The 26,826-nt window shown below is 41.4% G+C and overlaps 1 protein-coding gene across 5 annotated transcripts; it reads right to left on the reverse strand.

Moving 5' to 3' along the window:
- Positions 1-1,000: 1,000 nt before the first annotated feature.
- LOC115592601 (nipped-B-like protein B) lies at positions 1,001-25,156 on the reverse strand. 5 transcript variants are annotated; one of them, XM_030435559.1, is made up of 47 exons: positions 24,621-25,059; positions 23,091-23,239; positions 22,020-22,185; positions 21,787-21,917; positions 19,375-19,483; positions 19,144-19,292; positions 18,810-18,940; positions 18,633-18,723; positions 18,009-18,533; positions 16,096-17,895; positions 15,808-15,912; positions 15,468-15,602; positions 14,436-14,507; positions 14,238-14,327; positions 14,040-14,140; positions 13,839-13,925; positions 13,488-13,719; positions 12,084-12,235; positions 11,893-11,973; positions 11,669-11,769; positions 11,423-11,552; positions 11,240-11,322; positions 10,711-10,843; positions 10,462-10,605; positions 10,289-10,375; positions 9,798-10,009; positions 9,600-9,702; positions 9,411-9,509; positions 8,008-8,154; positions 7,351-7,485; positions 7,154-7,252; positions 7,003-7,056; positions 6,770-6,878; positions 6,530-6,666; positions 5,768-5,908; positions 5,588-5,681; positions 5,231-5,385; positions 5,041-5,131; positions 4,739-4,912; positions 4,462-4,652; positions 4,194-4,301; positions 3,696-3,896; positions 3,443-3,589; positions 2,959-3,341; positions 2,687-2,861; positions 2,226-2,414; positions 1,001-1,967 (listed from the first exon to the last, which is right to left on the reverse strand). In XM_030435559.1, exons 2-47 carry the CDS (start codon positions 23,152-23,154, stop codon positions 1,611-1,613), a joined length of 8,400 nt encoding a protein of 2,799 aa, XP_030291419.1. In that variant the 5' UTR covers positions 23,155-23,239; positions 24,621-25,059; the 3' UTR covers positions 1,001-1,610. The 5 variants fall into 5 exon arrangements, with proteins under 5 accessions (XP_030291419.1, XP_030291422.1, XP_030291423.1 ...); XM_030435562.1 differs by lacking the exon at positions 24,621-25,059 and adding an exon at positions 25,138-25,156 and having other exon boundaries at positions 1,611-1,967; XM_030435563.1 differs by having other exon boundaries at positions 1,611-1,967; positions 21,817-21,917.
- Between the last annotated feature and the right edge of the window lie 1,670 nt (positions 25,157-26,826).

Raw genomic sequence — 26,826 nt, forward strand, 5'->3', positions numbered from 1 at the left:
ATGTGATTTCACATGCAGTGCTCACCACAAACAGACGAGATGAGCTAACATGTATACATATAAAAAGGTATTAAAAATAAAGAGGCGACTAAATTGTTATAGTTAATCATAAATAATTACATTGATAAATAATTAGTAATCATTATAATTAATGACAATTTAGGCATCTCAAGCGTCAATATTTTCGTCTATGTGCAAGTTTTTGTTTATGTCTACTGTTTATATTGTTGTTTATTAAAGACCTATGTTATTTTAAAACAAGCAGTTTTGCTGAAACATGCTTTGCTCAACATGTTTTGAGATATAAAATATAAAAGAAAAAAATTATTTTATTTTTTGAGAAAAGGAAAAAAAAAATTCAGATATCGATTCGGTATGTAAGGAAGGCAGGATGGCACAATTTAGTAATCAACTTTATTGTCTCATATAACACCAGCAAACCTATTGGGAATTTAATAGGAAGAAATTACCCAAAACATCTTTCCCTGCATTATATAATCTCTAAAAAAGAAGTTTTTATATTAGTGCATATTGGGAAACATTTAAGCTGATGCAGATTTGTCTGTGATACCCCAATATCTGCCCACTGACCTATCGATCGAACTCGAGAAAACACTAATCTAAGGTTTTATAGCTTTCATAGAGATGAGACAGAAAACATACACAGGTATAGCTGCATTGCTGCTGCAGCAGTCAGTACAGGACTATTTTTATGTTTAACATTTTCTACCAAAACGCAGGTAATCTTAACAACAAACAGAGAATTTAACAACTCTGTGGGCCAAAGTCTGATAGATGTCATTAAGGTACCTGTCAGCTGCTGATGTGCACATCCTCACAGTCAAAACCACCATAACAAAATGATCTTTGAAAGGTAGCAAGTGAGTGAGATGTGGTATCATTTCTTCAGAGGCACAGGTCAGGCAAAAAAAGACGAGCCCCATGATTTTGAAAACGATGCAATGCGTACTCTGACGTGGGGGAAAAAAACACAAACAAGTAACAAAGACGTAAGAAAAATTTATTGCAGTATTTGTTCCACCAGAGGAGCAGGGGATCACTTTTTTCTTGCTCTGTGTTCTCTAACATCAAAATCTATATTAAAAACAATATAACTTCCCCTGCATATAGGCACAGATACTGCACTGCTTTTAACGTAAAATAAATTATATCAAAGATACTCCGTTACACAGTGTGGGTAAACAAACAGGAAAAGAAGAAGAAAGTTAAAAGTTGTTGGAGCTCTGGTCAAGTGAATAAATCCATCTGGTGCTAGTTTTAAACTCCAAAAACACTTTATTAAGAACATCATCAATACACTAATTTCCAACATTCAGTTTCTTTTTTTTTTTTACAGAATTATGTTCAGATATAAACATGTGTTGAGTTAAACTATGGTACAGTGGGAGTAAAAATCATACAACGAAGCTGCTGCACAACAGCGAAGGAACTCCCACACAATGTTTTCCAAAACATTTCCTTCTCGTGTTTCTCTCTGTTTTCAAACAGACCAGTGTTCTCACTGCTTGTTCCTCCACCGAGTCCCTCTTCTCTCTTTAACATATTGGATCTGTGTAGATTTGGGCTGTGAGGGGTGTCTTGCCAGCTGATTAACTCTTCCCCCCCTCCTTGGCAGCGTACAGCGCCCGTAACGTCTGTGCCACTTTGTTCGACAGCTTTTGACCGCTTGTCAAGGAGATCTTCTTGTAAATAATGTCTGACTCCTTGATCGTGTCGACCCAAGGCACCTTTTTGCGACCGTCCCGTTTCTTTGCCACAACCCAGGGCCCGGAGTAAGAGCCGGTCATCCAGTGTATGCTGTAGCCATTTTTGATCTTCTGAACGACCCTGGCAATCTGTGGTCTGTCTTTGTATTTGGGACGGAGGATGGCGACAACGTCCATGGCCTCCACCCTCTCGTTCTTGTGACCTGAATCCTCTGCGGAATCCCCTTTCCTTGGTTTCCGCTGTGGAAAGAACATGCAGTTGTTTATTACTCTTCGTTTTTTTTTATAGCAGAAGCATCACACGGTTTTCCACATGTCATAATGTATCAACAGTAGCACAGGAACAATTAGACACTGAAAAATCCACGACTTTTGTTATCTCCAAATATCATATCCACACAACCTCATTAATGCCCAGAGTCTATGCAGAAGTAGTTCAAACATGGGAAATCTAACATGTAAATCCTCTGAGTAATCTCTGCTCTTTAAAATTCTTACCGCGGGGGGATCTTCATCCTCACTCTCCTCTTCATCAGTCTCCACTGGAGCAGTGTGATTATTGTGGTTGTGGTTTGAGGGCTTTGAGCCCTTAAGCAGCGAAGTAATTGCTTTGTTTCTGGCATTGGCACTCGCTTCACCCTCCTGGTCCTCTTCGTCACGATCCAAGTGCTCCATCAGTACCTTGAACTGAGAGATAAAAGCAGGTGACACTTCAGTTGACGTGATTATTTCTATCTAACAATAAGTGTGGATCAATACGGAAAAATAACCTTGGACACAGTTTATTAATTAATGCACCAAGGTTTCCGTCAGTTGTTGAACATGACTTGAATTAATTTGATCTACCTAATGTTCAGAGACAATTGATATTCTGCACTCTCCTTCTCACAGACATACCTTTTGTCTGGTACATGTTCCTGAGACTTAAATAAACTTAAAACATAACACTGAATGCTTACGTCCAGATACTGTTTCACAATATTCTTCTTGGTCTCGTAGCTCAGATCCATGTTGGCCGTGTCATACTTCAGGAAATTCAGTGTCTGACGAGGGTTGAAATGCACCTTCGACTTCCTGTTCACAGCCTTGTCGTACACTTTGGCTGATTCCGTGGGTGAGTATTTCTGGATTTTGCTGCAAACAAAAAGTTCGGTTCAGTCACGTGAACAGCTGCACTGCTGAGGCAGAGTTGATAAAACAATTGCTGATTGGCATTTTTGATGCGGCCTACCTGTCTGAGAAGCCATACAGGTTCTTCAGGTGTTGTTTCAGCACCAGCAGCAGCAGAATACCCTGCGAAGCGCTTGCAAAGTCCAGCAGAGGGTCAGGGTTTTCAGGCAGACGGTCTATCAGTGCATCCTCGTCTTCAGAGTCAGAGTCGGAACCAGCTGATTTCTTTCGCCTGTGGACCACCACCTCCTCCTCCTCCTCCTCATCGCTGCTACTGGATGTGCTACTGCTGTCTTCATCTTCATCATCCTCCTCGTCGTCCTCGTCCTCATCAGAGCTGTTCTTCCTCCTCCGAGACTGCTTCTTCTTCTTCTTCTTCTTCTTCTTCTTCTTTTTTGGCTTCTTAGTCATCTTTTCCCGCTGCACGGGCTCTTTCCGCAAAGACTGCGCAAAGAAGAAAGTCACTCAATAAAAGACCAAATAAATAAGCTCATGCTAAATAAAAGATCAATAAGTCATGAGCAAAATGAGACAAAGGCTCTCACCTCCTTGAAAGACTGGAGCAGGTTGCTGCCAGAGACAGACAGAGTGATATCTATATGGTGCATAATGAAAAGGGGCTCATCCTGGGTCTGGTAGGGGAAGCACGCCAAGCTGTCTGCTACGAACAACAGCATGGTCACCTCCGTTTTCTGTAAAGGACAGAGTGTCAAAACATTACTATAGGAACTTGATGGGCAAACCTGAAAAACTGTAAGCAGAGAAGAGAATCGGTCTAAAGGAGAGAGGCAAACTTACGGAACTGTCATCGAACAGGTTGAGCAGGGAAATGAGGAAAGCGCGTCTGTGCTGTCGGTTCCCGCGGACCAAAGTGTAGAGATGAGCGCAGAGAGCGGCGTCCGAGTCATCATGACGGAGGCCTCGGATCACGGCACCTTTGGATCCCTTAATGGCCTGTTGTACCTGGTAAGACATCTTCAGCCCTGCTACAGCCTTCATCTGTGAATTCACAGTGAGATACAACTCAGAAAGTGCATAGATAAAATGATGATTGTTGAAATTCAGACACTTGCCTTGTGATTTCCCCTCATCTAACGAGAATCACTTAAGTCAAGTCTAGACAATAAGTTACTACTTATATATAAACATTGGTTGAAAATTTGGAGCGTTCACTCTAGCCTCAGCTGTTTGAAGTTCTCCAGCCATAACAAAACATACACACAACTCCCCGCATATACAGTTATATCAAACAATATCATTTACACACACTGATCATAAACCAGAAAAGCCGCTCACATGGATGAAGCCTGAATATTTCTTGTCAATCTCCGCCAGCTGTTGATCGGCTTTGTTCTTCATGGTTGGCTCTGGGTCTGTTCCCATGGCGATCAAGTAGGGCACACACTAAAAAAAACAACACACATTTTTCCTAGTCTGTGAACAACTCATGATGCATTCAAAGCAGCAGAGAGGGCAATCTCACACAGATCTTGCTTGTAAGAGATAGTGTCCATGTCTGTCTTGTCTTGAGTTAGGGTTAGGGTAAGTGAGACTGTGAGCGTACCTGTACAGGATGGACAAGGCCCTGGCTGAGAGTCAGTGTGATGACACTCAGGGAAAAGTGCCGAACGGTGGACTGGGAGTGGAAGAAAGACTCCAGCACCTGCTTCAGGTAAATCTGCATTATGGAGCTGCTCATGCCCGATGAGATGTCTCCCATTTCCTTCAGATCCTCCTGCTTAGCTTGGTTCTTCCCTGAATAAACAAAGAAAATGTCAACTTGATCAATCAAAGGATCATCTATGTGACACTGATAGTTTACGGCATGGCAGCAAACTCACATTCGCGATCAGCCTCCTGCATCCGATTGTCTTCCTCCTGTAGGTACGTCTGCAGGTTTTTAAGCACCTGTATCTTCAGACTGACCAAACTGCTTTCATCTGACAGGGTGCTGTTATACAGAACCTTCACATCCTGCACAAACATCAGCTCTGGGTGCATGATGAACTGGAAGCCTTGAGATCAAACAAATAATTCAAATACAGACACAATTACTGAGGGAACAAAAGTCAAAAACAATTCAACAGGACATTTAGAAGATTAAAAGAGGTATTAATACAATCAGAGATGAGTTGCAACATACCTAGACCTATGATGGCTTTGATTTGAACCTCTTCATCTTCGTGAGTGGTGAAGTACAACAGGAGGTCCAACACTTTGTCTTTAATGACAATCTAAGAGACAAAGGTGGGGGAAGGGGGTGGTTCAGCAAGTCAGTCATCATAACAGATTCAGCTTTAACACATATTTTGAAGCAGATTGCGAGTGTTTACCTTGTTAGCACCCTTGAACTCCTCTTGGTCAAAATCAAAGTGTCGACAGAGAGCTCCCACAGTAAACAGTGAGCGCAGGAGAGTCGGTTTGTTAGCAGCGAGGGTGGAGCTGTTGGGGTCCTCCTGGTGCTGCGTCTTCAGTTTGGCCAGAGCTCCTGTAAAATTTAGGGAAGACTGAGTATGGGCTTAAATGTAAACTTGAATTTGAAGATTAATGAACAGTTTAACAATTACAAGCTCTGTGTACATGTTAGAAGAATATTTGTGTACTTCTTATTCTTTTTCTGGCCTTTTTTATTTCAAAGTATGCAAGAATTCTAGTATGAGAAAATGTTTGTAACAGTACATAAGTCTTACCATAGTAGCGGTTGAAACAAGCCCAAACAAACTTGTAGTTGTGTGTGACCTTGTTGACAACAGCACCGAGACAGCTTACACAGTGTTGGACAACCTGGGAAGCAGACACAACAAATGACGTCATGCTTAAATCTCTTCGAGAGCTAACTGTGAAAGCTGTACGCTATAAACGACACTGACCGTCATGCCATATTTGATGATGAGCTTCATCAGGTCTTCTTCTAAGGTAGTGAGGAAGGTCTCACTCGGACTGTCCATCAGAGGGATGACCAGCTCCAGGATCTTTGCCACGTTACATATCACCATGAAGTCGTTCTGAGTCTGAAACGTCAATAAAGAATGAGCTGCACAGTCCAAAAATGAGCTGGAAATTAACTTTTTGTTGTTGTCAGTAATGCACCTTTAGGCTGTTTTTTGCACAGACATGAATAGGCTTCCATGTCATTTTTCATAATATTCAATAAGCTGTTGCAGAACCTTCACAGTCAGTTACCAAGGAATATTACTGGGTGTCTACAGGTATTGGATAGTTCAACTGAATGCTTTTTGGGACCATTTCAAGGTAATTTTGAATTGAGTTTAGAACAGATTTTTGGACATCATCTCTTTCTTATTCAAGCATTGCAGGTTAATATGAAAGGTATAAAGTATATAAGTGTGATGTCCTTATTAAACAAGTGTGCTTCAGTAACTCTGTCAAACCTCAACATGTTTGTGGTCCTAATGGGCAATTACTGGAGACGCTGCACAGGAGTAGGCACTTGACTTGTGATGTAGGCACTGGGATGGACTCTGTGTTGAACACTTGTGCTTTTATTTGGCTGCCACTAGATGGAGCTGTAATACTTCATAAAATGTGTTCATTTGCTTACAGTGGGGACCAGTCTCAACAAATTATCCCTCATACTTTCAAGCAAGACTGAACAAAATGAATATACTCACATTGCACTTGGTGGTCAGGTAGGGCTGCATAGTCATTGCATGTTTGACCATTAACTGTGCCCTGATCTTGCTGAACAGGTAGAGAGTTGTGATGCATGCGACCAGACGACCTGAGTTTACCCCTTTGTCCTCACAGTCTGAAACACAATCACAGCAAACATTGATACCCCAGCACATCGAAGCCTGTTGTTTAACACAAGAATTTTGTAGTCAGGCGTACTATTACGTTTCATTTTTTACCTGCAAGAGACTCTTCATATTTCAGTATGTGTTCAACCAGATTGTCCACCAGCTGAACACAGGCCTTCTTGGCAGGTTTGTATGACGCTTGCTCCTCTGACTTCAGTAGCTAAACAGTTGGCATACAGATATTAGATAAGATGTTAGACAAAATATGCAAGCAGCAGCTATTTATATAGACATTCAAGCTGCTGTTGAGAAATCAAAGCAGCTGCAGGAGTTAAACAACTTACATTTTGGAGAAGCTGCTCAAACCAGTCGTAGCCAGAATCTTTACATGCCAACACCTGGGATGAAACAATTGCAACAAAGCATGAGTCAGACACAAACATGTTTAAAAATAATGGCACCAGCATTTTTATCACAAGCCCAGATCATACGTACCACATCTGTGATGTTCAAGATTTTCCGGGTCAGTGCATCTTTGTCATGACTGGGTGTGGGAGTGAACCACAGTTTCTGGAATGTCTCATTCACAAGTTTCTGCATGGAAAAATATGTCATATGTATAAAAACTGTATACTGAAATATGAAACTTTTCAACACTTGAAAGTGAAATTTGCATAAAATGAAACACAGACCTTGATCCCCTCTTCATCGTTGACCCTTCGGATCATCTTGACACACATCTCAGTGATCTTGTGGAAGTCAGGCTGCTCCAGGCAAATATCCCTCAAGATCTTAATCACCCTCTTCCGCACACTAATGCCTGTGTCCTGTGTAAAGACAAAATGGGTACAAGGGCAGCTCAATATGGATTCAATGTACAGTGCCTTTTTGTCATTGATTCATTTGAAAATTATATTTGTAATTGACTTGGAAAAATTTAAAGTATCCTGTTAAAATGTGAACATTTAATATGTAAAATAAACAGATGCATGATGGACAAACATGAATAGGTAGGAGTAGGAAAATTCTCAAATGGTTGCACTGTCAAATGGTTGCAGTTCTTTATTAGATCTGTAGGTGGCAGTGTAGGGAAAAAAAGATGATTTCACCTTAGCTGAACCTTTGCACTTAAAATGAACTTCTTGCTTAGAGTAATTTCTATATTCAAGGGCAAAGTTCCACTTTAGCCTGTCTCATGATTGACTTGGTCCATTCCTTTAAAACGCATATGATGTGGCCGAATGAATTTAAACTTTACCACTAGAAAAAAAAATGGTTACACTCGTGTGCAATACAGAACCTCACAATCAGCTGTTAAATGAGGTGAAAAGAGAAGCTTAAGAAATTACCAGGATCCTTTCAATGAGCATGTCATAGTACTGCTCAATGAGCTCTGGTCGACTGAGCACAAAACGGCCGAGGAGCTCCACAGCTGCCTCTCGCACACTGGTGGAGTTGTCCATGAGGCGACAATGAACCCCACGCTGCATATCCAACTGGAAACAAATAGGGGAGATTAGTCAAGCATAAATAGACATTACTGAATGTTACAGCTGCTAGATTGACTGTGTTAAACTGGCATAATTTTCCTGTTAATGCCAAAACAAAACCCCTAAGCTCTAAACAGAATCCCCCTGTTAGAACTGATTCTAAAAAAAGATGAATAAAATATAAAGATGGCTTTTATCTGGGGAAAAAAAATAATTAGGCCAGTATTCTAAGGTACCCTGGCTAAGAAAGCTCAGAAATAGCTATATGTTTAGGGAAACTTATGCCCACCTAACATTTCTGGAGCTTCACAGCCAAACAACAATAACAACTGCAGTGGATGGGGACCTGTTTTAAAATGTAAAAAAAACATACACTTCATCCTGTGTTATCCAAGGTTCCGGGAGATCCAAAATCTTAAACTGATTTGTTTTTTACACCCTTTTTTATGCAGAAATCTTCACTGTAGCTGCTAAGCTAATAGCTTGACCCAACCCATTCGAATTGGGTGCACAAGTTTGATCAAACATGTGTAAAAAACTTACTTTAAATTCATTTTGGCATCTTTGATCTGATATCCAAGCTTCTGGACACTTGACTTACACCAGAACAGCTGTATGGAACCGTTTTCTTTTTTGTTTTGTTCACATTTTTAAATCAAGTCCCCAGCTGAATTCTGCAAGTTGTTTTGCTGTGAAGCTCCAGAAATGTTTTGTGGACTACCAAACTTCGCCTGACTTTCCATTCACAAAGGGGTAAGTAGATAATGACTGAATTTTCACTTTTGGGTGAACCTGTCCTTTAAGAAATTTAAATTCCCATGCCAGGTTCATGTTAACTACATATGATAAGCGATAGAAAGAATCCTGACCAGAAACAGTAGAAAATTGGCATGGTTCGTGGACGGCCCAGGACTGGAAAGCTTTGCAGTGGGTGATTGAAACCGTTCAGAACATCATTGGTACCCATCTACCGAGCAATCAGTGATTTTAGTGTAGTCAGTGCCTGCACGGAGCCCAAAGGATACTAAAAGACAAGAGCTATCCCAGCGACAGCCTGTGCACCCATCTGCTGTCTGGCAAGGAATACAGAAGTGTCCGCTACTGGACCAGCAGACTAAAGAGCAGCTTCTTTCCTAATCTCTCTATTAGATTCCTAAACTCATCCCACATACTACCCCATACATTTTTTTCTCATGTATCATAAGGGGACTGCATTTGCATTTCTTTGTGAAGTTCAAAAAAATCAAGAACCTTGAACTTACCCGTGCAAGAATACTTGGATCCACAGCTACTACTTCAGACAGACACTTCATGGCTTTAGTTCTGACTGCGATGGCACTCTCACCCAGCACTCTCAGAATCTATACAAGGGGGATAGTAAGAGGAGGAAAAGGTTAGTGACAGCCAACACAACAAAAGCTCTTACATTTATCTAAAATAAATCCTCTTACCTGTGATAAATAAATATCAAAGCTCTGTGCAAACGGCCTCATAGAGGCCAGATATCTGACAATCAGACAGGAGTCCTCATAATCTATTGTGTCAGAGTTTTCCCTGGAAGAAAAATCCAAAAGAACATTTACCACCAGGATAGGTGGACAAGGCAAACAGCCAATTAGTGCAATCATCCAAAGTAAAGTAATATTTACCTCAAAGAACTGGAATGTGATGCCCTGATGACCTTGCGGAGGAATTTCTTTCGTGTCTCGGCCCTCTGCATAATCTCCTCAGTTGAGTCAAATTCTTTGGAAAGACGTCCGCCTTTCAGGTCCTCATCACTCTCATTTTGGGACTTTATCGCTTTCTCTGCCTCACTTGCAGTGTCCCTGTACCACTGGGCAACATAAAACTTCCTAGAAAACTATAAGAAAACAAATGCATATGTGATGAAAAATGCTAAAGAGTTTATCAGTTTATCACAACGAAACCCTGTTTAACCCATGCCTCTTTTACGTTAAATCTAAAAACTCTCAATATCCTTATGTCAAGTCATTTGAGAGCTTTAAGTAAAATGAGTACAGGGCTTCAAGAGGGTATTACTGCATGCCAACACTGAGCATCCAGTCCTCAGGGTATTGTAAATGTGACCATAATGATTTCTCTAAGTACACGGCTGAGTGTATGAAGATTAAACACTCACCACCAGAGATGGCTCTGTCTCAATGTTCTCATCTAGGTAGTGTAGCAAGGCCTTCTGGAGCTGCTGAACTTCATCGCTGCCTGGAGTCTGTAAGGAGATCAATAAGCAAAAGGAGCATCAATGACACTGTTAATTTACATCTGATAAAATGATTATGTAACTATCCAGTCTACCTCTCTGAGGATGCGGTCAATAGCCTTTTGGTCCATCTTGGTGTTGACAGCGTCTTTGCGCAGGCGAGAAGCCACAGTGCCGAGGTAATCCAGCGATGCCACCCTGAGTGCCATTTCTGTCTGCTTGTTGCTGAACTGATGCACCTGGAGTGCAAGAAGTGGAGGAGAAATGTCACAATAAAAACAAACATCAGCAACACTGGGGAGGTGTTGAATGATGTCGACTTTGAAGTGAACAATGCTACTCACCAACAGGCGGCCCAGTAAACTGAGCAGCAGTTCAGCTGCCGGCCATTCAGGCTTGTTGACTGAAGACAGCAGGTCGTGAACAAAGTTCTCAAACAGAGGCCTGTAGTCCTCCTCTCCCTGCTTACTGCCACACCTGAAACATACAAAATACACATTTTTAGTGTATGGGTTCAGTGCCCATTCAAATGCGCCTTTTTGATTGATTTAATTGATATCGTATAAATCAGTGAGTCAGTCTTGAGTTGGAGTTCCCTGTTTATATAAACCTTCTTAATACTGATTGTCACTTGTCCAAATTTCACCAAATTTGGCCCACAGACAGACAGACAGACAGACATTACAAGCTTTATAGTTAGATTTTTGAACAAAGAGCAAGTTAATATTGCAGCTTGTTCCATGGCAGCAGCAGGTACACTGTGGTACAAAAAATCCATAGACAAAGCTGACAGTGGCTTGTAGTTAAAGAGGTGCGGGTGGGAATCAAGAAAAGACATTGTGCTGTGCAGCGAATGTGGGACCAGTGACTTACTTCTTTAGAAACACTGACAGGAAGTTCTGAGCTGTCCTCATGGCAGTCTCATAAGAGTTTGTGATGAAGACGTCCTTATCCACCTACAAAAATAATTACTTTAATATGTAAAACAATTTCTGAAACAAAAAAAAATCTTTCAGATAAGTACAGTTAAGTTTCAGTTAAATCATTGCTAGTTACCTTCTTATTGTGATCATCATCTGGGTCCCTCTCTGATGGAAAGTGTACCACACACTGGATGAGCTGAAAAACCAGCGCTGTGACCATCTGGATATAGACAGGCTCTCCATTTGTGTCACAGCTGTTTAGCCTGGAGAAGCATGACATGAAGTACAGGGATACAGAGCAACACAGAGAAGGTCAATGAACAATTTCTTCATTCATTTAATTTGCTGAGCAAATATTCACTACACAAGATGTTATCACCTAAAGTTTCTGAGGCTGCGTTTACTGGTAGGCAGTCTTGCCAGAGCGGTGAAGATCTCTTCGAGGATGAGCTGCCTGTGCTTCTCGTAACGAGAGAACACCTGAGGGAAGAGTGAAATGCAAAACGCTAAATCAAAACATAATAGAGATGTCATGAAAAAAACAATTTGTGGCAAAATTAACTGCTAGAATAACATGAAAATTGCATGCTATCACAGACTTACTGCTGTCACCAGTGTGATGGCACACAACTGCAGATCACTGACGTTCTCCACAAAAAACGGTGTAATACCCAGGGTGGACACCTAATAAATTATAAAGGCACAAAAGCAATCAGGTGTGTTAAAGCCTTAGAATCAAAGGTGAAATGGGGTCATGAATTTGAATTATGTGGACACCAGATCAAGAGTCTCACCTGGAGAATAGTGGTGTCAGTTAGCAGCTGGATCTCCAGGAGCTCTGAGATGCCGCTGATGATATCACACACTTTGCTGTAGAGCACGACCACCACCTTCTGTTTGTGGGCAGAGCTCTTTGCTCTCTTGGACTTTGAAGTATGTATGCCACCTAAGGTGAGGAAGATGAAGAGAAAAAAGAGTGGAATAAAAGATAAGTAAGCCACTTCAAACAGCAGCAGAAAAGTACCATGGCTGCAGAATACTGAAGTATTCTTTTTGATAAAATAGTGTTAGAATGTGTCAGTCGTGGGAGACATTTTTCGATTCAACTGCAGAGTTTCACATCAGGAAATACAGCAACAAGAATATTCTTTCATCTTTCTATCCATCGATTTTATAAAAAAAAAGAAAGAAGGTTAAATCGTCCTTAACTTCAGCTGATAAGCACTTACTTCATGAATTTAAACTTGCAATGGACAACTTTTTTGCTTTAACTTATCATTTTGAAGTTAATACGTATTGCACAGTGTAATGGCTGAAGAAACATGGCACCACCCGCATATAGACTGATTCACTTTAACCCTCGCTTTAACTATGGTATTCGGTCTGCTACTGGGCTGGATTTTCCACTGAAAAATCAAGACTGAATTGCAGCACAAAGGAAGCGTGTCTGCACAAAGAAGGCAAAGAGGGAAAGTGATAGAAACTGAGAAGAGTGGCAGGCAGTCACTCGATGGGGAACTCTGTAATTGTGTCAAAGTCTGTTCCCCATAGATATGTGTTTGCCTTTACCACCAGCCACCACCAGCTAACCACGGGCATTATTTTGATGAGATCATTTAACACAAAACCGGCATACTTTTTCCATAGCGCCAGGTGTATAACTTTAACTTTACATAGCCCTGACATCGGGGTTTCGCTCGTTTTCTTGTTTTGGACAGTAGCCAGGTTGACAACGTCTTTGCGACAGCTGCACCAATAGTAACACCACGGGGAAATACAAAGGGGTGTCTGGGGTTGATGGGTTGTCTAAAGGTTGAGTATTTGCATTTTCTTTAACAGTAAATCCCTGAAAATAATGCAACTGCTTCCAGTTTACATTACTAGATTATTATTTTGTTATATAAAAGGCACAAAGACAATTTTAGCCACAACCTTAAAAACCAAAAAACAACATGGATCATTAAAAAAGTGGGGACGCTGTTGTTCTTCTCATTTTGTGTGTTATAGGCATCGTTGATAAGCCAAAAAAGATTTGCAAATCCCTGTCATCTGTTTTTATCAATGTTTTACAAAGCAAACTGTTTTAAATTGGGGTTGTAATATATTAACCCTGCATACACAAAGGTAGCTACTGGAAATCCATTTTTTGCAATCTTTTTGTAGCACAACTTAGAAGAACAAAAGAAAACTGTGCTGACCTCCATGGGAATCCACTCTGAAGGCGGAGTCATACTGAGGGTACAAAGTGTTTTGCAGGTGAAACTTGGTGTACTGCAACACCCTCTCGATCACATCCTCTATATAAACAGCCTTGGGCATGTGTGGAGATGTCATGATGTTGAGTGCAGTCAGACAGGCATCAGCGGACTTGGTCACCCTCTCCATGATAAGGTCACGCCACAGCCGCTCCTCCTCCATGGAATCATCATCCTACAGATGTCAAAAGCAATTAATAAAAAATGTAAAAATAAAACAAAGGACAAAACTCGCTGAAAACTGAGTGAGAAAAACATTATCACTCCCACGGCTTCAAAGTAATATCAACTTACGTGGTTCATTAAAGTGGAAAGTTTGACGCTGTCCTGAATGTTCTTCTCAAGGATATTCAAAATTTTCACCAGTTTACTAGATGGAAGCTGTGGACAAAACAAAAGAGTTGTTAGTTTCACCACAACACAGCTGTGAACTGACGGTCTTCAATAGCTATAAATCAACTGTGAACCTGATTGTTACTATGTTCCTACTCTTACCTTGTTAAAGATGCCCATATCTTTAATCTTAGATGAATCATTGCCTAGCTCACTCAACTGGTGTTTTCCAAGCAAGAGCTCTTCAGGTATCTCATCATCATCTGTTTGTGGGCACAAAGTTATAATACTGTCAGGTTTTTCAGTTCGACACTTCAGCAAGCCAAGAACTTTGGAGACCATGCAGCACTTGATGTTTACCTTCAGCAGCAAGGTCCACATCCTCAAGGCTCTCAAGAATGTTGTCCAAGCTGGCCGTGAATCTCTTAACCGAGGATGAGTCCATCTTTTCTGTTAAACAAATGTTAACAAATTGATTAATACAAATATGTAGCTTGGAACAATTACAATTCATCATTATTATGAAATCATTTTTTTAACAGAGTGGTAAAATGATACCCTCTAGTGTCAGGCTGGACTCGTATGCCTTCCTCTTTTTATGTTGCTCCTTTTTCTTAAATTTTCTGGCAACTGAACAACAAAAAGAGAACAATAACAACATTAGTGAAATCCAGTACTGAATGTTAAATAGAGAAAAGACTTGTGTGTAGTAATACAGCTATCCAGGGAATTGGCCCGGCTGATCACTGGTTTCAAACTGAACTAATTTGAGTGACAGCCATCAGGAATTAGAAGCACAATTATGCCTGTTGTATTAAGTTATAATTGAGAGACCATCATTTTGCCATCTTAGAGATAATAAACAAAATAAAGGCCTTGTTTACACTTGGTATCAACATCCATCCTGTGGGATCAGATCACAAGTGGACAGCTCCAAATACAGGTTTGAACACCCCTAAGACTCACTGAGGACACATGAGAGATCCGATTACTTGGACCTCCTTCAGAGGTGGTATGGGCTGCATGTGACCCCACTCTTTAGCTGTTTGCATGTACATGCGTGTTGGGCCACACTGAACGGCCCCTCTCTCAAATGATGTCCTTCACGAAACAACTAAAAGAAGCCTCAACAGCTGGCAAAGCCACTATATCCCCGGACTCCCTTATAAATTCCCTGATTTAAAGAGTTGTTGCATGAGGAAACTGCAAAACTGTTGTGGCAAATTCTAAATCGTTGGTGCTTTCTTGTAAATTCGCTTGACATTTTATTAACAGTAAACATTGCAAATTTACAAATATATTGACCAATAAACGCAACTTCTTACACACTTATAGAGAAAGTCCCGGGCTCCCTCTGAAAATCGCTCCATTTTGAGAGTTGTTGCATAAGAAGAGACTTTATAAACTTTGTAAAATGCTCTCTACAACACATTGTTAACTGTTTGGGCCCTCTTGTTAATTAAGCAAATGTTACACATGAAGATATTTCTATATTTGTGTAAAACACGTATCCATTTGCCCGGTGTAGATCTGACGGGCTTAAAGCTGTAGGCTATGCCCACTGGTAAGCCCATGTGAAAAAAGCCTCACCATCTTTCATGCTTGGTGGTGGAGTGCCTCCATCTGAACCATCAGGGCTCCGATCACGATGACGGCTACCAGACCCCCGGCGAGCATTGGCCTTCCATTTCTTGTCTTGACCTTTTTTGTACTTTTTCCTTGAAGCTATAACAATAACATAAAAGGGATAAGTCAGAAAATTAAGTAACAGAACATGAAGCATCATTTATGGATGTATTAAATGTATAATTATTGTAATATAAAGCATTTGCAAGTATCTTTTTACATCTTAAGGATTACTGCATTGCAGCATGGTAAAACAGTATTCTGACAATAATTGTAAAAAAGAAAATGTAGGTTAAATACTGACACTCATTGTCAGAGTCATCTTCATTGTCTTTGTCTTCGTCTGAGTCCACCTCAGCGTACTTGGATTTCTTACTGATCATACTGTGCTTTCTCTTAATCGACATCCCTGTAAGCACAAGAGGCAAGTGAGTTTTCAGGACAGAAGAACTTAGATCAATTCAGGAACTTAATCCACAACTGTATTCCAAATTAATGACTCCAACAACATTATTCTTGAGACAGTGGTTCAAAGTAAATAGATGATCCAGAAACAGCTTTGTGCAAATATCTAAGACAAATCAAATCATACCTCTCTCCGATTTTTCAACGGAGGACCACTTCCTGGATCTGGAGATCTGTGCATCTCTGCTTTCCCGAATGATGGTCTTTACTTCATCAATACTGAGTCTTCGAAGCACAACAACAGGCTTAGCTCGTTTGCTAAAGCTCTCTATCAATGACACTCGCTTCAGCCTTACAATGGGTTCGTTCAAGGCGTCTTTGAGTTTGTTCAGAGGTGGAGGATCTTTCTCTTTCACGTCCCCTTTCAATTTAGGAATCACAAAGTTCTTCAGACTGCCTGAGGTGCCACCAAGCAGGTACGAGGGGAACTCGCTGGGTTTTGTCTCAAAAGACTGCTGTTTGCTTCTCGCTTGGCAGTTAAGGCTGCCGTCCCCACTCCTCCTCTCTTCCTTGTTTTGTGCGTTTTGATGGTTGGAATTCTCGGTCCTCTGTCGACCGTTGAGGTCAGTTGATTTTCTGCTTCCATCTCGCTTTACCTTTGGGCTGTCAGGTCGAGTGTTCCCGTCAGGTGAGTGTCTGTTGCAGTTTTCCCGCAACATCTTGTGTTTTCTTTCCCTTTCTTTATCTCTATCTCTTTTTCTGTCCCTGTCTTTATCTCTATCTCTGACTCCATCCCTGTCTTTATCTTTATCTCTGACTCCGTCCCTGTCTTTATCTTTATCTCTGACTCCGTCCCTGTCTTTAACTTTATCTCTGACTCCGTCCCTGTCTTTATCTTTATCTCTGACTCCGTCCCTGTCTTTATCTTTATCTCTGACTCCGTCCCTGTCTTTATCTTTATCTCTGACTCCGTCCTTGTCCTTATCCTTTTCTCTGACTCCGTCCTTGTCTTTATCTCGGTCCTTGTTTCTATCTTTATCTTTTTCTCCTTCCTTGTTTTTATCTCTCTCCCTGTCTCTATCCCTGTCTCCGTTCTTGTCTTTATCTCTGTCCCTCACTCTCTCTCTAATTTTGTCTCTATCTCTAATTTTGTCTTTGTCTTTGACCTTGTCTCTTTCTTTGTCTTTGTCTTGGTCTTTTTCTCCTTCTCCATCCTTGTCTTTATCTCTGTCCCCATCTCTATCTTTGTCTGTATCTCTATCTCCGTCCTTGTCTCTGCTCTTATCTATGTCTTTGTCTTTATCTTTATTTCTGTCCACGTCTCTATCTCTGTCTCTGACTCTGTCCTTGTCTCTGTCCTTAACTTTATTTCGATCCCTAATTTTTTCCTCTCCATGTCTCGAGATGCGTTCCGCCTTGCTCATGGTTTTTGGAGTCTTGGGTTGGCAGACATCCGGCTGGTGACTGTTGTGGTTCTTTTCCTCTTTGTGGCGAGAGTCTGAATTCTTGTCATGTTTCTGCCGGGGAGTGTCTGGCTGTTTGTCATCCGAATGTCCCTTGACGCTCTCAGATTTGCCATCATGTCTGTGTTTTTCACGCCGCCGTTCCTGCTTCTCTTTAGTGGTCTCTGGTTGCCCATCTGAGCCAGACTTCCTGGGAATATCTGCTTGCTGTTTGATGATCCCAGGTCGGTTTTCAACAACTTTATCTACCTTTACGTCAGTCTTTGACTTTATGCGCTGTAGGTGTTCCTCACACAACTTCTGTGCTTCCAAGACCACTACAGGTTGTCCAATCATTCGGCCGGCTTGCTGCAGATCAATACTGACCATTAAAGCAGGCCGACTGGCACCGTTACTTGCAGCATTTGTCTTCTTGGGTGTCAACCTGCTGTCAGTGTTTCCCCCTTGTAAGATAGGCCCGTCACTTGAATCAGCTCCGGATTCCTGAGGATACGAGTCTTGCTTCCGTTTCTTCAGTGGCTTATCTGCAATAAAGAGAAATGTAGCTTAGATCTTCCAATAACTCAAACCAACCTAGGTCATGAAATGCAAGAATCAAGAAATGCATAAATGCAAGAAGGCCCAGGGCAAACTATACCTTTATCCTGGACTTCTTTAGACCACCGTTCTCTCTCACTGGCTGACTCCCGTTCTATTCTCTCGATCTCTGCAATTGTATCTATCTCAGCATCATCGAACACAACCCCACTGATGACTCCAGAGTCCTTGGTATTAGGCCGAGCAGGAGCCTGCTGACAGTTCGCCTGCTCCTCAGCACCAAACTTGAGCGACACATCCTGTACAGTCCTTGACAACTGATTTTTGTTATTGACCAAATCAGTTTCATGATTTGAGTCCCCGTGTGCCTTAGGAGTAAGTTCTCCAGGTTGATCCGTGTCTGAACTTCTCACGCGTGACAGTTTTAAAGTCAGCCTGGCAGAGTCTTTTGATGGAGAACTAACAATGCCATACAAAGCATTTTTTTCCATCTCTTCATTTTCTTCCCTACACCTTTCTTTCTGCTTCTTTTTGCGGTCAGCAGAGGTGATGAGATGGTCAGGTGCTGCACCTGGTGGCACATCAGGTGGATGTGACTGCATGATAAGAGGAGGCCTGGACTCTCCTAAAACACAGTAAATTCAAGGAAATGTGAGCACCAGAAAAGAGAATTTGGCAAAAAATGAATTGTACAATCCATTGACTTGTTGCTAAGGCAGTTTACTTTTTGCAGTCTCTTCACTCCCCGCAGGGGAACACACAGACTCTGGTGATTTAACTGGAAAAGCGGCAGCCCTCATGGAGGGGTCATTCTCCTGTTTGAAGGCAAGACATTTGTCAGCATTTTCAACTGCAGCATCTGCTGAGGTCAAGCTCAAGATATCTTTATTCGCTGTATTACCTCATTTCCTAGTCTGTGAGCCATGTTGATGTAGTCTACATTGGAGCCTAGTCTCACATTATGGTTTGATGAATTGCTTGATAGCTGTCCAGAGACCTTGTTGTCATGGATATTTCTCACACCACCAGCAACTAAAACAGAGAGCGAAATGAATTACCCACTGAATTATTTGCAATGTCTATCTAACAGAAAGACAGATAACTTCTTGCAGGGCTACAGCTGCAGTTTTACCACATTATATTAAGAGAGTGTCTGCTCATCAACATACTCCTCACCCAATGAGTGTGTATAAAAGACAGCAACCTAATTTTTCCTGGTTTTAGTGTAAACTCACCTTGCTGATTCTGTTGGTGTTGAGAATAACTGGGTGGATTATACTGCATGTAGTCTGCAGGACTCTGAGGGGTATAGGGACTAGGTATAGGGCTGTTCTGCTGGGGTGCGAACCGAGTACCTGATCCAGTCTGCTGGGATGTAAAGCATCTGTGAAGGAGAAAGAAGAAGCCTTAGTAGAAGTAGATACATCTGCTTTTTCATTATCATAAGCATGCTGGCACTGCCTTACCCAGAGGGGCTTTGAGGAACTGTGGTTTGCTGATAGTTTGATCCTGGACTCCCATGCACCTGATTCTGAGAAATCTTATACTGTTGCATTAATGGCTGCTGCATTACACCTAAGAGATAAAGATAAAAGAAATCTACAATTAAGTTCAAACAAACAAGGAGCTGAACATACTAAATTCTGCTGCACCAAAACTCTCTTATGTACATAAGGAATAGAAACTTGGTAATACAGGTATTCAGGTTTACAAAGAAGATAAAGCACAATATTCAAAAGTGAAAGTGAAATGTAATAGTAGCTGCAGTGTAACAAGGCTATCCACCAAAACCAAAAAACATATTCTCAATAGCAATACTGGAAACTACTTAAAAGTTACAATCTTATAAATCCTCCCTTCCTTTTTTTCATTAACAGTTTGTCAGAGAGGCGTTGTTTCAGATCTACTGTACTGGGTTACATTATTATCAGCCGTGACTGCATTGGCTGGCAATCAGCATGGTAAAATGTGGTCCTAGAGACAACTTTAACACAAAGAACTAACATAAATGCAGTTCTAAACACTTTGTCAGGGCATCGAGGCTGATGTGATCCCATTGCAAAATTGTTTCTAGTTATGTTAGGTGTGTAGATGAGATGAAGGCCGAGTTTGAAGGCGGGCATGGTCTGAGCAAGGAGGCATGATGGTGGCGAATGCCTCAGCGCAATATTACGCCTATATTGGCCAACATTCATGGTCAGATAACTCTATATATTTGTAAAAAGTACTCAACATTTCAGAAATATATATAGTCGGCAATGTAATGCATATATAATTGGAAATATGGTAGTATAATGTATGACAATAGAACCAATTAAATGATAATCATATCATATTATCTGGATCCATCACGTTGGCTAAACTACTGTTTCTGTATTAAAAGCTCGATTGTATAGACTTGTTACACATTCTGAAAGTAAAGTGTATCGACACAAAACATCATTTAAAGTTCAGAGTATGAAGGAGGAGGTTATAATTGCAGGAAAAGGTGTTTTGATAGCAAGGTGCAAGGTTATGTGCATCCTGTCAGGTGTTAAGTACACACTTATCTATTCACAGGGTCAGAAGCACTAAGTTCCCACTACTGGCTAAAATGGCACAATCAATGAACCGCAACATGTTTTCACCCAGCGCCTCAACAGGCCGATGCATCAGTGTTAATGAAATATATATTTTTGAGGTCTGTGTGTGTGTGGTCACAACCACAGATGCTTGTGGTTTATTTTTTTCTGACTAATGTTCATCTTACAGTAAGCAGCACCTCCAGCCCTGCAGTACACGGCAGTGTGCAGAGCTTTTCTCTTATTTTTCCCTCTTCGGCACAAATAATGATTCTATGAAAGTGTGTATGCATGCCATACACTTATAATTACCAGTAATTGCAGGGTAGTGAAGCTGCTCATAAAACTAGAAGGCTTTCCTGAACAAAGGTTAAAACACAAATTTTTAGCTGTTTATGGCAATTAGCGATATCACTGACGATACCTAAAACAAACACAGCGATGCTTTTAAGAAACATGTGTAGGATTCAAAATACCTTTTTGAATATACTTCTGTTGCTAAATATCACAGGGTCTATAAAGAGGAGTTCAGAGCACTTGTCAACACCCAGTAATGTATTACTTTCAAATTCCAATTAAAAGTTATCTTACAAGTGTCGGCTAAACGAAGTGGAACTGTTGAAGCAGCTTTATTCCCACCCATGGAGACAAAGAGATTAACAACAGATTTCATCTTTGTCTGTCAAGTGAAGACACAACTTTCAGTTTTTTTTATACATATATTTCAAATGCTATCTAGCCATGGTACTTAAAGTTTATTTGGCCAGATTTCTGTCCGTCAAATTTGTTTTGCCTCCTCAATGTGATAGGGTTGAATGGAATTTCATTCAGATGCCAACCATGAACCACAATATCCAAGTTTGTGTCCGGATGGGGACCTTTGTGGAATCTCTCTCCCCTCATTTCCTGTTATCTCTCCTTTCTGGCGTTTACTAATAACGGGATAAAAAAGCCAAAGATCATTTTAAAAAGAAAAAAAAAACAAGAGCATATCGTCTCTAATTCATACTTAAATAATTTGTGATTGACTATTGACTTATTATCTCCTATATCTCCCTATATCTCCAAAGTAACCCCTTTGACATGTTACAAAATATCCCAATTAACTTAAGTTCCATTCCATGTTTTTCATCCCGCAATGGCTCTGTCCTCAGTTTGGACACAACAAATGCGGCTTAACTAGTCGCAGGTAGTGCATCTGACCGAGGGAATGCTCAGGTGAATAATTAGTGGAAAACCAAGAGTACAGCCAGTGAGAGCGCATGCAATAAGCTCAACTGCAAAGTCAACAGCAACGGCTCAATGCCTCCTCCTTACCACCCCAAACCTTGTACTGGGTTGGCCTACTTTTGTCCCTGAAGATTTTGGGGTTCCTGGACAGCAGAGTTTGGAGAAGCATTGGCATGTCACCCTCGGGTTCATCGTTCCCCAAGTTGTCCTTCAACTCTCTGGAAAGCGAGCAAAAGTATAGTCAGTGACAGTCATATTGCAGGCATCAGCTGCCCACTGGCTTAAATGCGAGGTGTGAAGGATGGGTGAGTGGTACTTACATGTGTTCAGTGGAGACCTGGTTAAGGCTTTGTGCCAGCTGAGTCACCAGATTCTCATCCCGACACACCAGTAGGCTGCCGACCTCTTCGGAGATCCTTCCATTGTAGAGCAGACTCTTAGCGGTGGTGGCAGGGAGAGGAGAAGGCAGGGGCAGCTGGTTCAACACTAGGAGGATGATGGAAAGAAAGGTATGGTTGGAAGGAAAATGAAAGAAAGCTTTAAAAAAGATATAAAATAATACTTTTCTGGAAAAAGATTAGTATGTGAAAATGTCAGTATGTAGGGATTTAGAGGAGATATATGCTCATTTTCAGGTTAATCGTTTTATTTTGGATTACCACTAGTATACGTTTACATGCTTTTGTGCTCAAAAAACACATCAGTGTTCTCACACTGTCCGGTAATGCAACCTGCGTTTTAGCTCCTGTCTCTTTAAGGTCCTCCCTCTCCTGAATAGCCAGTCTGCTCTGATTGGTCAGCTTGCACATGCCTGAGTCAGCACTGCTAACAACAGAGCAGTTGTGCTAAATGAACTAACTGGGTTCCAAACGAACTGCTAAGCATTAAATAACACAAATGTGTGACATGGTGACAGTGTGATGTCACAAAGTCACAGTATTAACACTTCAAGTACAGTGTTTTCTGAGGGAGAAAGGAGTTTCTGTTGGTGCAGACTTAGGAACCTATATAAAACTAAGGAAGAGACAAAAGAAAAAGCATAATAAGTCTCCTTTAAAGTCTGAAAAATGCTTTTTACCCATTCCATGCAGCCTACTGTTAATATGTTAACCTGAGCTTGAAATATCTTCCTTTACTTTTGATGAAATAAATGGATCCAAAATCAGAATACATTCTCTCGATTTCACTTTTGTGTTTGCAACATTTCTAATCAGAATAATAGATTACTGAGTTTATAACTTCCCATCTTTAGCAATATGAACCCCTTCACTTCCGTCTGTCCTAGAGCCACCCGTTGTAAAGCAGTATTCCTTAGCCCCTCCACATCTTTTGTTTGAATGTTAGTGTTCAGGTCAGTGCGAGCAGCATTAGGGAGACGGCGTTTCACTTACAGTCTGTCAGGCTAGCAATTCCAGCAAGAGTAGTGATGGGAACATGAGGCATATCACCATTCATGCTGAAGATGAGGTCAAGAGGTCGTGTCAATGCACAGGCTGCTCGATATCACCAATCTCTTCCTAATCCTCACATCTCCAAAACGCTGCAGAGACAGACAAAAAAGAAAAAGAAAAAACAGAACAGTCTCACAGAATGTACTGTCAACAAGGATGGGTGCCGTTACATGCAGCAGTGTTTTTATTAGGATCGCGAGCATTAAGGAGTAGTCAAGTGTGTTCCCTTATAACTACAGTGCACTTCCTCTGGGGGGGTGAGGATTGAAAAGAGTGTCAGCTCATGAGTGTGCATTATTACACTGCCAATATAGCTGCACCTCTGACGTAGATAGTTAATACCCTTTAGCAAGCCTGGGCATGTCTTTCATAAGTTATTGATTCATATAAGCTCCTGGTGTCCAGGACATCTTGTTTCCTGGTTCGTTTCCCCCTTAATAAACACACACCTCCGCTGTGTGCATCTTTTTTTTTTCTTCCCTCAACTGTGTCAGGTCTAACATGTATGCAGATGGCTGCAGACACACACAATCAATCATTGCAGCTCTCGTGTGAATGCAGGAGGGGTCGTGCAATGGACATAGATTCTGGTGGTCACAATTCTATCTTTAGCTAGCTAATGATACAAAAGTTACAACCATTCTTTCTCTCACTCTCTCTCTCTCTCTCTCTTTCTCTGTGTGTGTGTTTGTGTCTAGCTAGCGTTATGTCTCCAACTAACCTCAAACGTCAGCATGTCTGAGTTTATCAGTTATATACATTTCTCGCAGCCGAAACCCACGAAATAAATCCCGACGCTGATACAAAGAGGCATGTAATTAGCACACATCTTGAATTCTTTCTTTTGTTACAGTGTCAGTAAAGGTTTCCGGGGCTACCCAAAAACATAACAGCCGAATTAGCTCACCCTCACACCAGATACGACTGTATTATTACTCACTTATGGCTATTTTGACGATGTAGACACTTGGTCGGGGGACGAGCAGCGCAACGACGCCTGCGAAAGTGACTTAAAATCAACTCGGGGCTAGCCGGCTAGCAACAACTGGAGATGCAGCTAACGTATGCTAGCTAAGCTGGCAAGGTAGATCTGTAAGTTGCCTAAGCTAGCATCACCGGGAGTGAATCGAACCCAGTTAGCCGTGGGCTGCCGACTCCGTGACGCTCTTTTCCCCACACGGACCGTGTACGGCTTTTAGATTTCCATCTCGCACTCGCAATGGCCTTCATCGACGCATCCCTAGCTCCCTAGTAGACCACGGACTTGCCTGAGGAAGCGTAACCCCGACCCGACGCCAGGGAGGCAGGGGTACAAAGCAAAGACCCCATCACAGATCACAATTATCCCCTTGGCTGATCCCGTTAACGGCTCCCAACGGCCGCCCGGCGGGTCCGGCAACACGGAAACACTCGGGGAGGTAAACAATTTGTCGGCGAAGAGGTTGTTATTGTGGAATCCGGCTTATTTACCTCTGGATGTGATGAGAAAGAGAAGTGGTTCTGGTGGAGGAGGAGGAGGAGGTGGTGGTGGTGGTGGTGGAGGAGGAGGAGGGGGAGGAGCAGGAGTAGGATGGCAGCTGGAGAAGAGTCTCTAGCTCCCTCTCCGTCCCACCGTTCAAACAGCTCTTCCGAGTAACAGCTAACACGGCGGCAGTGATTCCCGTCGGGAGGACTGGGGGGTTTTCTTCTTTCTCACGGCGAGCATAGCTGCTGGGAGCGGGAGAGCATCCTCCTCGAAGGCACCGGCCTTATCGGACGACGTTTTGGGTCAGGCGCTGGGGGGGCTAGGCGTGCGGGGCACCGGTTAATTTCCGGATATAAAAACAATCGGACAACGGAGAGAAAGGGGGATCTAGGAGCGCTGTCTACCCCCTACCCCTCTCGCTCGCTCGCTAGCTCGCTCTCTTTCAAAATGCCGACCGGAAGAACCGATAAAAGGAATAACTCCCTCAACCGGTTGGAAGCCAGGCAAACTAACGTTAATTACCTTGTAACAGGCAGGAGTCCCATATCACCGTCCACTGATGAGAAAACAACCCGTGATCCTCTATTGCTATTACAGTTGTGTCTGTTTATTATGTTTTGTTTAGTTTTTTTCACTTATGGTTTTATTTTGAAAAAGTCTAATTAAATCCAGTTCTGATGTTAGAGTCTATCTTTTTTTGTTGTTGCACGGTATCGATTTGCAATGTTTACGTTTTCTTTCCATCTTTGACCCGCTGAATAATGTCTTCCCAACATTATGCTGCAATTCCATCACAAAAAGTTCACTTATTTGTTTCTGTTCAGATGTTATGCACTCATAAACAAACAAACAAACAAAAATACGTGTATTTACCTGAGGATTATGTATGTAGGCTTGTAATCACCACCATACAACACATCGCACAACCGGCCAATCAGCTGGCTGCTCCCCTAAACAAACTTAAACCCCAAATCTGCAAAAAGAAATAAATAAATACAAAAAATAAAAAGTCTCCCCCTGTTTTAAGTTTTCTCACATGCTCCAAACTAGTGTGTGGAAACCCCTGGGGCCAGTCGGAACAAGAAGATCACTAATTAATAACATGAAATGGGCCAACATTTCAGTTGGATCAGGAGTAGACCTACTGAGATCAAGAAGTGAGCCTCAGCCTGAGACAAATCAAGACTGACTCGATTTCATAATCAGGTTTTGGTCTCCCTCTTGTGGAGAAAAAATAAATGTGTTTTATTTATTTATTTTACAGACTAATGCAAACTCTTTTTGCTGTCTCTTACCTGCTTTCCTGACTCCCAAGCTGACCCTCCTCATGTGGGGACAATACAAACTGTATACATGACTAATTTCTAATTTTGGTTTTCACTAACTGGGAAATTTCCATACTCGTATTTATTATTTATTAATAACAATACACTGCCCACACTGTTCATATTTGTACATATTATGTATATACAATTCTATTTCTATATCTGCTCTAGCTCTTCTTCTTACCTTTTTAATATATTTACTAGTATAATTGTTTACTGTGACACTGAACTGTCCTTTGGCTGCTCTGACACACAAACTTACCCCGTGTGTGGGACTAATAGAATAATTTCTGATACGGATTCTGATACCATTTAGATTATTTCATCTGAGGAGAATAGTTCAGGCCCGTGGGCAACCACTTTAATGATAAAAAACAAACTAAATCAATAAGCGGCCATTTTATAGAACTGAGAATGAGCTGCTGTAAGAAAATGCACTCCTAAACAATAACATAATACAATACTAAACATTAACTCTGGATGAGGACTATCATCAAAGATCAACTGGGAGATTTATATATATATACATATATCTATCTATCTATATATATATATATATATATATATATATATATATATATATATATATATATGCTCAACGTGACTCAGAGGATGGGCTCTGTGACATGGGGCCAGAGGCAGTATGGGGCCATGTGAATCACATGTGACTAAAAATGATGCCTTCGGGACATCTTTTATACAACAGCAAGTTTAATGAGCAAGTTATGCTGTAGTCTGTTGACTGATGGTGACAGCATACAGGCAAAGGCCTCTTGATATACTCGTTTGTTTTTTTGTGGAGGATTTCCTAAGTTTTAAAAGTTGCTTGGAGCATCCACAAGCAACAACAATGTCTGTGAGAGTTTTTTTTCCCCTTATTCCCACA

This window comes from Sparus aurata, chromosome 12 (assembly GCF_900880675.1).
Source record: "Sparus aurata chromosome 12, fSpaAur1.1, whole genome shotgun sequence".
NCBI classification, from domain to species: Eukaryota; Metazoa; Chordata; class Actinopteri; order Spariformes; family Sparidae; genus Sparus; species Sparus aurata.